Genomic DNA, 10,860 nt, shown 5'->3' on the forward strand with positions numbered 1-10,860 from the left:
TCCCTACATCAAAAATGATTATTAGCGGCAATTAATTCTTAATTGTCGCTAAATATGTATTTTTAGGAACAATTAGCACTATTTGAATATGTCCTTAAAGTCTTTAGCAACAATAATTTTAATGACATTTAACTAATGCTGATAAAAATTTCAGCATTCTTTATTAATATCAATATTTATTATCGCTAAAAGCTATTTTTTAATAGTGGATACTAAAATAAAATCTTCTCCTAAAATTCTATGTATATTAAGGACTATATAACAAAACAAACTTTGTGTTACTTTTAAAATATCCCATACAAATAAGTTTGAATCTTTCACAGGGGGGCAAATTACTATTTTTAGGTACTAAATGATGATCAATTCTTTCAAATTGTTAATAAACCTTTCGAATTAATAAATAGATCTACCTTTCAAATTATTCACCAAAAAGACAAATTCCAATTATCTATGTATCACACATCTTGAATATTGCAACTTGTCCAAAACTCCATATATTATAAATTAAAAGCTTCACCACTTATTCTTTCTCTCTCCATAAAAACATAACAAAAACTAAACAATAATAATGAGTCCTCAATTATTTCTACTCCTCAAAATCACAACCCTAATCTACTTGTCAATCCTTGTACAACCAACCCTAACCTTTGCAAATTGTACATGTGAACCTCAAGACAACAAATATAATCATCAAACTAAACACAAAGCCTTATCCTACAAACTTATAGCCATATCTTCAATCCTTTGTTCAAGTGCACTTGGAGTCATCCTCCCAATCCTCTTAAAAAACTTCAAATCATTGCAAAAAAATGACTATTCACCCCTTCAATTCATGATAAAGGCGTTCGCGGCGGGAGTGATCTTAGCCACAGGGTTTATACACATTCTACCAGATGCATTTGAGAGCTTGACTAGTCCTTGTCTTAGTGAAGATTTGTGGGGGAGTTTTCCATTTGCTGGGTTTGTTGCAATGATGTCTGCTATATTTACTTTGATGATGGAGTCATTTGCAAGTGGCTATCATAGAAGAGCTGAATTGAGAAAAGCTCAGCCAGTCAATATTGGAGATGAACAAGGACAAGATGAGCATATTGATCATGGTCCACAAATTTTGCTAGAAAGATCTGATTCTTCAAGTCTTATGAGACATAGATTAATATCGCAGGTAAATATCTTTTGAGTGATCTGATAACTATATTGCTTGGATTTGTTAATAATATTATCGCACTCGTTATTCGTGGCATTAAAGGTTTTTGCTATCACAAATTAACTAGGGTTGTTTTATACGATAAGAACGTAATACTCTGTGAAAAAATACACAGTAAAAAATAGATTCTTACTGAAATTGTACAATGCTTCGTGATTTTTCTATATAAAAAAACATTTTTCTTTTCTCTTTGATTTATCAAATTATCTAGTGAAATATCTACCGAACATTTTTCATTGTCAAATTTTAATTAAAAGTAGTATTGTTTTTTGTAGTGGATGACATCTGAGGAACTGTACTTTCTTATGTTGATTTATTATGCTGTTCAAACTCTTTGAATATATTGTTAAGTTTTTATTAAATCCTTAAAAATATATTATTTTAAAAATCGAACGCACATTTATTCAGATTAATAATAATTTTATTTTAATACCAAAAAGGAAAAAAAGTACGATATAATTTTATATTGTACTTTTTTTTTTTGGTAACTACACAATGAGATGAAAGAAAAAAATTAAAGTTTTTCCTTAATTTTCTTCGTCTAATTTTGCTTCTTTTTTTTTTATTATTGGTTTCTTTTCTAAAACAAAAATAGTTTGAGAGATTTCGAAAGAACAAAAATCATAGAATATGATTTGGGCATATTCTTGTGTCGGTATGTTTGTCTTCTTACATTATAAAAATGCCTAATCTTTTTGTGTTGTCAATTATTCTGTATTTCTTTTTTGTCATGTCATAGAGTTAATAATTCAACTTCATTTGTTCTGATTCAACAGATGTAAGGCTTATTACATAAACAACCTTACAAATTTATCCTAATTATAACTAGTTTTATGTTGCAAAAACCTTCAATTGAAAACTTATTAATAAAAAAACATATTTTACCACAAATATTCTCTAACCAAAGAAAACAATGCAAGATATTTGACATACTATATAATATTCTGAAATTAATAATTCTTCAAATTTTGCAGGTTTTGGAATTGGGAATTTTGGTTCATTCTGTGATTATTGGGATTTCCCTTGGAACTACAGAAAATCCCAAAACAATTAAACCTCTAATAATAGCTTTGAGTTTTCATCAATTTTTTGAAGGCATGGGACTTGGTGGATGTATTTCCCAGGTAAAATTAGTGAAATATTTTAATCCGTTCTAAATTAAGCACTTTTTGAGAGTTCTGACGAACGACTGTACTGTATCTGATATATGATATATGTGTGCATGTGCAGGCAAAGTATAAGGTTAGAACAATTATAATTATGGTATTGTTCTTTACTGTAACTACTCCAAGTGGAATAGCTATTGGAATGATGATATCAAAAGGTTACAATGAGCAAAGCTCAACAGCACTTATTGTACAGGGAGTTCTTAATTCAGCATCAGCTGGGATTCTTATTTACATGGCACTCGTGGATCTACTTGCAACTGATTTTATGAACCCTAAATTATACACTAGTTTCAAACTCCAAATTGTTGCCAATGTATCACTCATCTTGGGAGCTTGTTGTATGTCATTATTGGCAAAATGGGGTGGCACATAATTTCACTAGATAAATTATGTATATAGTTTTTATTGGGAGAAAATATATACTACCCGTTCTCATTGATTATGATATGAATTCATCAGCTTGTTGAATCTCGAAGGATATGCCGAACTTAGTATATAAGTATGTACACCTCAAGTTTGATTTATGTTTTCCGTATATAATTGTTTTTTTCCCCCAACTTCTTCTAGTCTCACAAGAATTTAACCATATATTATGATATCAACTTATGCCATCCCTTTGTAATATGATTCCATAATTTTAGATAATAAAATGTGTAAAATATTGTGCCTTTTGCACTTTAGCATCTGTCAACTTGCGACTTGCAATGATACACTTGATTAAAAATCAAGTTGCTCTCCTGTTAAACATGTCAAAAGTATAATATGTTCAGATGGTTAATTCTTAAATAATTACACGAATATACCTATAAAATCATATACTGCAGTAGTTATAATTATACTAGTCAGTGAATCTCACAAATAAGACTATATTATCACGGAAGGCTATAGCCTATAGCTATAGGACCGATAGAATTCCTGAATATATAAAAATCATGATACGAAATTTGAATTTGCACCAATAAATACATGTACTAAAGAGGTTATGCTTCTCGCTGAGCATCATTAATTTCAGAGGAAAGAAAAAAGTGCATAAAATTTTGGAAAGAGATTTTATAGCATAAAGTTAATGAGGATGATATTTAGTGATCTTAAGTTACAATACAACTATTATCTATTCACGTAAAGACCAAAAGAGAATAAGGACAACTTATTTGGTCCTTCAATTAGTTTGTGTAATTGAAGCAACTTTATTTTATAGTCAACAAAATAGTAATAGAAAAGGTATCTAGTGATAGTGTTTACTATCGTTGTGTCAAATCTTCTACAAGGAAAGAATAAATTCAATGGACAGAGTCAGAATTCAAAGTTCATGAGTTCTGAATTAGTTACCGAACCTCATTTTAATTACTTAGTTCACAATAAGTATATCTATACATGCGTAATGAATTTCCTAATATAGATACAGTCCCTCTTCTTCAGGAAGCAAATCAGTATTGCTTTAGCTGGGCATTAAGAATACAGAGAGCGGTAAAAATTGATTGTGTAACTCAAATATTGCTCTTCTTGAATCACATTTCATCCATCCACAAATCTATCAAACAAGCAATTCACATAGCATAGCTACATGACTAGTCAAATCAATAATTTAAAAGAGGCAAGAAGCTTTAACGAAAGGAGATGCTTAAGATATAACGTGCTCATTCAGTAATGTTAAAACAGAGCTTAGCCTCATCCCAAGGGCCATTAATCTCAAACTTGTACTCTTGAATCCTTATCAGCCAGTAGGGACAAACCAAATTAACAAAGACAAAGATGCCCAAAAGCACAATGAAAAGCAGCTTATGCAACTGGTAAGTGAAGACTAGTGTCAGAACCAATAACTGAAGAGAGAAACAAATATGTAACTTGAAAGAACGCTTCTTCACACAATATGTGACTAAAGGAGCAAAGAGGAAAACTTGCAAGGAGAATAGCACGATAGCAAAGACGTGAAGCCTCGATGGAAGGCGAGAAGAAATTAGAAGTGAAGCCACGATCGAAGCATTCAGAGAGATATTGCTTGTCAGGGTTGGATTATCTAAAGCTCCAGGAGCCTTTACAGTGGACCCGGAGTAATTGTGCAGGAAGAGATGGAGTATGAGAAGGGAAGCTGTTAGTGCCCATATAGAATTCGAGCTTATGGACCTAGTAAGTGTGTGGTAGATAGGAGACAACATATATAAGGCAGTTATGAAGAAGGTATTCTTTAGGAGATAATTGAGGAGGAGATTGAAGGGTATCATGTCTGCAGTTAAAAGCAGAATAAAGAATCCCGATCCAAGTAGGCTAACATTCAGTAGCAAAAGATATTTTTCTGTCAAGGTATTTGTGAGGGTGTAGGTCCAAACCAAAACCACAAGGGCGACAATGCAAAGATATTGTGAGATAGAAACTGCGTCAAGCACCACCTTCAATAAGTCTCTTTTGACAACATTAGCATTCATGATCATTTCCTCCAGGAAGGATTCATCTGTGTGATTGTCACCAAAGCCAGGTTGCATCCCACCATAAACAACTTTTCTCCATTTAGGATGGGCTGGAGAAGAGCTTCCACTGATGCTAGTTTCCATTTGTATCATACAATTTTACTCCATGGCATCTGTAAAAAAATTAAATGATAACATTTAGGGATCCTAAATCACTAATCTCTTTTAGAGTTCATAAGAAAAGTTTGAAATGGAAAAGGGGAAACACAACAAATAATGCAACCTTGCTTGGGGTCTGGAGCCATGTAATATTTTTAATCAGCACTTGGCAATTGTTTTACCTTAGGGATAAAGAACATAATAATTTAAGTAACAGGATGTTGTTGTATATTTCGTAATTTTAAAGCTAGATGAAGACATTTGCAGACATTAAAAAGCATCTAAGAAATAAAAAAGATCCCTGGCTGCAGAAACTCATTATCTTGCACTGTTTATCTTTATTGAGTCTGATACCATCCAATTTCATTTTGCATCACTTAATCCCTCTTAATTGGTGAAATATAATCTTGATATCTTCCGTTTTTAAACTAACTAAGAACTTAAGTTACCCTCAAAAAGTATGATATAACCGCCTTATACTCTAACTTTCTTTTTCAAAATGGCAAGTATAAATTTATTGATGTAAAGAAGCACTAAAATGGTGTTGTTATGTTACATTGAAAAAGAGAAAGTATGTCCACTTCTAGTTATATATGTATCCAAAAAGAGAAAGTATGTCCACTTTTAGTTATATACATAACACACTGGCAAACTTCAAAGCATAATTCATATCTTTGCAGCTACTATTTCAGCAAGCGCCTAAAACCAAAAGTAACAACTTAAACATCAAGGCCAGATATATCAAGAATGTCTCAGGCATTAATACTTGAAAAATCAACTAATTCAATACTCAAACTCGACTAATCCTCTGTTTTTCAGCCGCAAAAAAGTAGCATTCTATCTACACTAATAATAATTTCAAGGGTTCAACGAAGAGCTGGTTGTTTGGCTAAGAATAACTGAAATAGCATATTTTCATATGTGCTATAAAGCTTCCATCTAACACTGTATTCTCAAGGCTAAGAATACTGTTGGTTTATCATAGAAGGAAACGATAGACAAATCAATTCAGGCAAGACACAATTAGCGACGAATGCAATAGGCAATCTGTGCCAACACAATAGAAGTGAGAAAACTGTATCTGATTATTTTCAAAAAGAAAAAGAGGCAATTTGAAACTACAGATGAACAAAGTAAACGCAGAGAACAGAAAATGCATATCTAGAAGTAAGAATAAGGAAAATGGTGAAACGGGAAAAAGAAAATAGTGGAGCTAGCCGTCAAGCTTTTTTTTTTTGAGACAGTCAAGCTTATTAAAATACAGTTCATCCAGAGGAGTCAAATGAAGGGTCGTATCTGGGAGAAGTTACATTCATGGCTTTGGATGAATCAGTCTCCATAGATGATGCTTCGTTTTACACATTGAGATCAATATTCCAAGACGAAGGAAAGAGGATTAATCATAAAGACGTAAAATCGAAACAAAAACAGCTCATTCTGAAACTCGAAAAAAAAGGTTGCCTACAGTGTTATTAAAGCGCGCTTAAGCCCTAAAGCGAGGCTCAAAACGTGTTGAGCGCTTTGCCTCGCTTTATGTGAGCTTCAGTGTTGTCATCGAGGTTCTAAGACAAACATTTCCTTGCCAATGAGCCTCTTATGAAGAAGTGAAACTAAATAATTAATAATTCACTTTATCATTAAAAAAATACAATTTCTTTGGTCATATATTTGTCATTCATGTTTATAATTATTAGTTTTTGAAAAAACATATACATTTGTATTCTTTTCTCCCGTTGCGCCTTTTTTCATTAAAAGACACGCTTTATTTGCGCTTTGCGCTTTGCGCTTAAAGCTCCCACGGACCTTAGAGCTTTTTTTGCACTTTTCACCTTTGATAACACTGGTTGCCTATAGTAAGGCACTAATAACTTACCCACCAGCATCCATAAAAATGTCAAAGCAAGCATTGCATACCAAAATATTAAGAAAAATACTACTTTAAACAAATACAACCCTATAATTTTACCAAAGATAGTAGAGGGTAAGTGTAACAGGGGCAAGATCGCCCCATGTACGCTTTGTTACTTCTTACTACTCAAATCAAGACTTATCCATCGCCATTTACATGATGCAAGACATCATCTTCCCAGCCAACACCACTGAATAAATTAATATTCTTTCTTACCGTTGTCACTGTTGTTATTACATGAACTTCTCATGAAACTTATGCAGAATGACTAATCTATATATTTCTTCCAATCAGAAAAGTTGCAATATATGAACACCTAATCGTAAATGTTGAATTAAAACACCAATTTTTACAAAATATTTAACCCTTCAAGCACCAAGCTGTAAAAATAACTACATTATTCTAAAATATTCCAACTGTCCCGTCAGCTGGACCCACATTATCAGTGTGTCATTAGTATAATTTATGAAGAATTGAGACATCACTTCAGTTATTTTTCCTTCCTGCCCACCTAATAACCCCTAATCCAGCTCAATAGTACAGCTCTTTTCAGCATTTTGTTCTGATCCTCCATTCACCATTAAAAAAAAAAGACAATGGGTCTCTTTGCCCATCCTCTATGAGGAGAGAAAACTCCTCTGCTGAAATAAGCTACAATTGATAGTTTGATAGCATAGATGCACAATTCTGTTCCAACTTACTTACTTTTGCCTGAATCCCACGAGCATAAATATCCTTAAAGAAACTCCAATTCACACGATCATATTATTTTGATATTTAGATGTCCATATTTTGCATCAGCTGCTAATGATGCTTAGTAGCTCATTTAAGAACTTACTATTATGTACATTCTGGACTATTGACTTCCACTTAGAAGTTGTTCTCTTCGAATAAAATGTTTTTTTCTCTTAGAGAGGTGTTTTCTTCGCTTTGCTTAGAAAAGTTTTCATTCTGTTAAACTACACGTTCAGATTTATTCATATGATCACACGTACGTAATAATGCAACTTTATCAGCACCATGCAATATTGCATATGGCTCAAGAAATGTTGTTTGTTTACCAACTATAAGGATAACACAGCCTGTTATGTTCAAGTATCTACCTATAATTTTTCACATTTTAGGAGGCAATTACATCTTCTAGCACAAGAAGTACGTAATGATAGGACAGTCCACGCATGCCTAATATATCAATATTTGAAGACGAAAGAAGAGGATTAATCGTAAGGAAGTAAAATAAAAACAAAGACAGTTCATTCTGAAACTCGCAAAACAAAAGCATCAGATATTATATATCAAACTACAGTCAAAATAATCAGTGAAACTATCACTAACCCCGGGTAAAATGTGGGGTGGCAGCCGTACCACTCTCAACTCTGTATACACTGTTTGAGCAATTTAAAATACACATTTTTTATTTTTTTTTGTTGAATAAGTTTAAAATACACATATACTAAGTTCATCTCGACTATGACATAGTTGCAAGTGTAGTGATAATCACACCCATTGACTAAACAATCTTGCATCTAGCTCTATAGTAATCTCCCCATAGCCTAGATGGTGAAGAGAATTTTCGATGTTGACAAGTATAGTCCCCACAACTCAATTTGTCCGGTAAACTACTCGGGGCTCCCCATGGCTTAGTTGCGGGGACTCTTCACTTTTGATACCACACCTGTCTCAGATTCTTCAAAAATACACTATTTTTTGGCGAATCCAACACGCACCCGTTGACATTTTTTAAAGAGTCCGAGCAACATAGCCCATGGATAGTAAATGTGTTTGGGTATTACAGAATATATTTCGTGAGACCTCTTCATTCTCTGGAGGGCTCTAGTTTAGTAGTTCAGTCAGAGGTCACATAGATAGACAAAGTTAGCGAGTTAATTCAGTATTGAGTATTCATATGCTTTAAACAATTTATTATCATTGATGACTATTCCTTTTTTTTCTTCCAAACAAATTGTCGAACACATGGTGAGCATGGTAATTTTAACAAATCAAATGCTTAACTATATTATTTCTAAAATAATTGAATATACATTAATTTTATATCAATTATATCAACCAACTCAAGGCCACCAATTCTATCATACAACTTGTACTATCAAAAGGTGGAGTAAACATGAGGACCGGTAAGCGTAAATGCAAGTAATCGCCTACCTTTCCATAGTTTTAGCAAAATCAGTAATACTGTAGTTAGAACCATGAACCAATATCATAACTACTCAAGTTAAAGCTTCTGTTGTCAGCTAACTGAATTTGGCCAAGAAATCAAACTGACAGACATAGTATAAAAGTAATATTCTAGAAGCAGTCGAGAAAATTTTAGATCCACAGCGCAGAGCACGTGGCGTGCGGAAAAGGCGCATAGCAAAACAAATAATTCTAGCATGCTATAAGTATTACAAATTGGGAATAGTGAAATGAAGAAGCAAAGCGAGTAAACCAAAGCAAAATCAAAGTGCAAGAGATATTTCCGGATTCACCAAACCAGCCAAATTAACACTAAGTTTAAGCGGAAGGTAACAATTCATATTAGCAAATAGAACATTAAACAACACATAAATCAAGCAAATTTTTTGGTAGATCCGAGAGTGAAAACTTCCGATTGGAAGGAAAACCATCAATGAATGGGAACAAGGAACTAAACAAACAAAGGAGGCAGAGAGAGGAGTGTACCTTTTTGTTCACAGAGCAAATGTCTGATTCCGTCACTGAAATTGGGCAGAAGAATGAATCTACTTTTTTCCATGGAACACAAAGGAAAGAAAGTTTTTCAGAATAGCAAAGAGGAAGACAAAAGATCGCAGAGAAAGAAGGAAGGAAGATAGAAGAGAAAATTACCGATCTACCCTTTTGAATGTCAGAAGAAACCTCTAAAGAATGATGATGGTAGAAAAATTTAAGTGGTTCGAGTAAATATATTGGGTAAAACTTACTACATTGTATATATTTGTAGACGAGAGGGTAAAAATGACTCATTTATGATGTGATATAGTTGTCTAGTGGGGGTGATAGCACACTTTTAAAGTTTAGGTTCTTTATGAAAATATGAGACAATTTCGATGATATATTTATGTCTTTTCTCTATATTTTAAAGTTTAGGTTCTTTATGAAAATATGAGACAATTTCGATGATATATTTATGTCTTTTCTCTATATTTTATATCATAAAATTACATGGACTTGGTGTAAGGTAATCATTTTCAATAGGGGTGTGTATCAATCGATTTGATTGATTTTATGTACTATTAGTTTGACTTTTTGATTTTCGATTTTTAACTATAATAATTTCATAACAAATCAACAAGATGATTTTTATCGATCTTTGGTCATTATCGTACGATTTTTTATTTACCGAATAACAACATGTTCGTAAAATATTATACGACTTTTCACCTCTTTAAATACTTTGATAAATTGAAACAAAAACAGATAATGAGAAATTGCATCAATAAGATGAAATATAGTAAAAGGGCTATTATTATATGTTACCGTCGAAACATAGTATGAAATTTCTGATGTTAGTCAGATTGCAGTCTTTCATAAGCTTGCAAAAGCTACAATCTTATAAAATTACAAATTAAAACAAAAACTAAAATCAAATAGTCAAACAATATTAAAACTAAACTAAAATCAAATAGTTGCTATTGTGAACTCATACTTTAATCTTTAAATAAACGGTAATTAAGACTAGTAAATCGATCTAGTGTGAAGTTGATAGAGTACTAATATATTGACATGGTTATACTGTCTAGTTATATATTAAATTATTAATATTTAATATTTAAAAGGAATAAAGTAAATAAAATATTACCATCTTATTGGTTTATCGGTTTACCCAATAACTCAGTATTAAAAATTGAATCAATAACTCAATAATTTTTTTTATAAATCCATGAAAAATCTAATAACCTAATAACATTTTTTCGGTTCGATAATTTAATTTTTACACCACCCATAATTATCTCATGTATACATTTAATTAAATTTTGAGTCGAAAAAATA

General features: G+C 32.2%; 2 protein-coding genes across 3 annotated transcripts; one reads left to right on the forward strand and one right to left on the reverse strand.

Annotated features, from left to right (window-relative positions):
* The first annotated feature begins 284 nt into the window (after window positions 1-284).
* On the forward strand, window positions 285-2,844 carry LOC101260003 (zinc transporter 3). The gene is made up of 3 exons (XM_004232601.5): window positions 285-1,165; window positions 2,182-2,331; window positions 2,438-2,844. Exons 1-3 carry the CDS (start codon window positions 569-571, stop codon window positions 2,747-2,749), a joined length of 1,059 nt encoding a protein of 352 aa, XP_004232649.1. The 5' UTR covers window positions 285-568; the 3' UTR covers window positions 2,750-2,844.
* A 1,006-nt stretch (window positions 2,845-3,850) lies between these two features.
* On the reverse strand, window positions 3,851-9,798 carry LOC101259501 (phosphatidylinositol N-acetylglucosaminyltransferase subunit C). Of its 2 annotated transcripts, XM_004232600.5 has the most exons (3): window positions 9,697-9,798; window positions 9,532-9,590; window positions 3,851-4,954 (listed from the first exon to the last, which is right to left on the reverse strand). In XM_004232600.5, exon 3 carries the CDS (start codon window positions 4,932-4,934, stop codon window positions 4,014-4,016), a length of 921 nt encoding a protein of 306 aa, XP_004232648.1. In that variant the 5' UTR covers window positions 4,935-4,954; window positions 9,532-9,590; window positions 9,697-9,798; the 3' UTR covers window positions 3,851-4,013. The 2 variants fall into 2 exon arrangements, with proteins under 2 accessions (XP_004232648.1, XP_069149858.1); XM_069293757.1 differs by lacking the exon at window positions 9,697-9,798 and having other exon boundaries at window positions 9,532-9,670.
* Window positions 9,799-10,860: the final 1,062 nt, after the last annotated feature.

The sequence above is a fragment of the Solanum lycopersicum genome, chromosome 2, assembly GCF_036512215.1.
Source record: "Solanum lycopersicum chromosome 2, SLM_r2.1".
Taxonomy (NCBI): domain Eukaryota; kingdom Viridiplantae; phylum Streptophyta; class Magnoliopsida; order Solanales; family Solanaceae; genus Solanum; species Solanum lycopersicum.

Excerpts from the sequence above, each read along its gene's own strand:
- LOC101260003 (XM_004232601.5), top strand. The coding sequence starts at position 569 with ATGAGTCCTCAATTATTTCTACTCCTCAAAATCACAACCCTAATCTAC. Across the intron at positions 1,166-2,181 it reads GACATAGATTAATATCGCAG|GTTTTGGAATTGGGAATTTT; the intron begins GTAAATATCTTT and ends CAAATTTTGCAG. Across the intron at positions 2,332-2,437 it reads TTGGTGGATGTATTTCCCAG|GCAAAGTATAAGGTTAGAAC; the intron begins GTAAAATTAGTG and ends GTGCATGTGCAG.
- LOC101259501 (XM_004232600.5), bottom strand. The coding sequence starts at position 4,934 with ATGATACAAATGGAAACTAGCATCAGTGGAAGCTCTTCTCCAGCCCAT.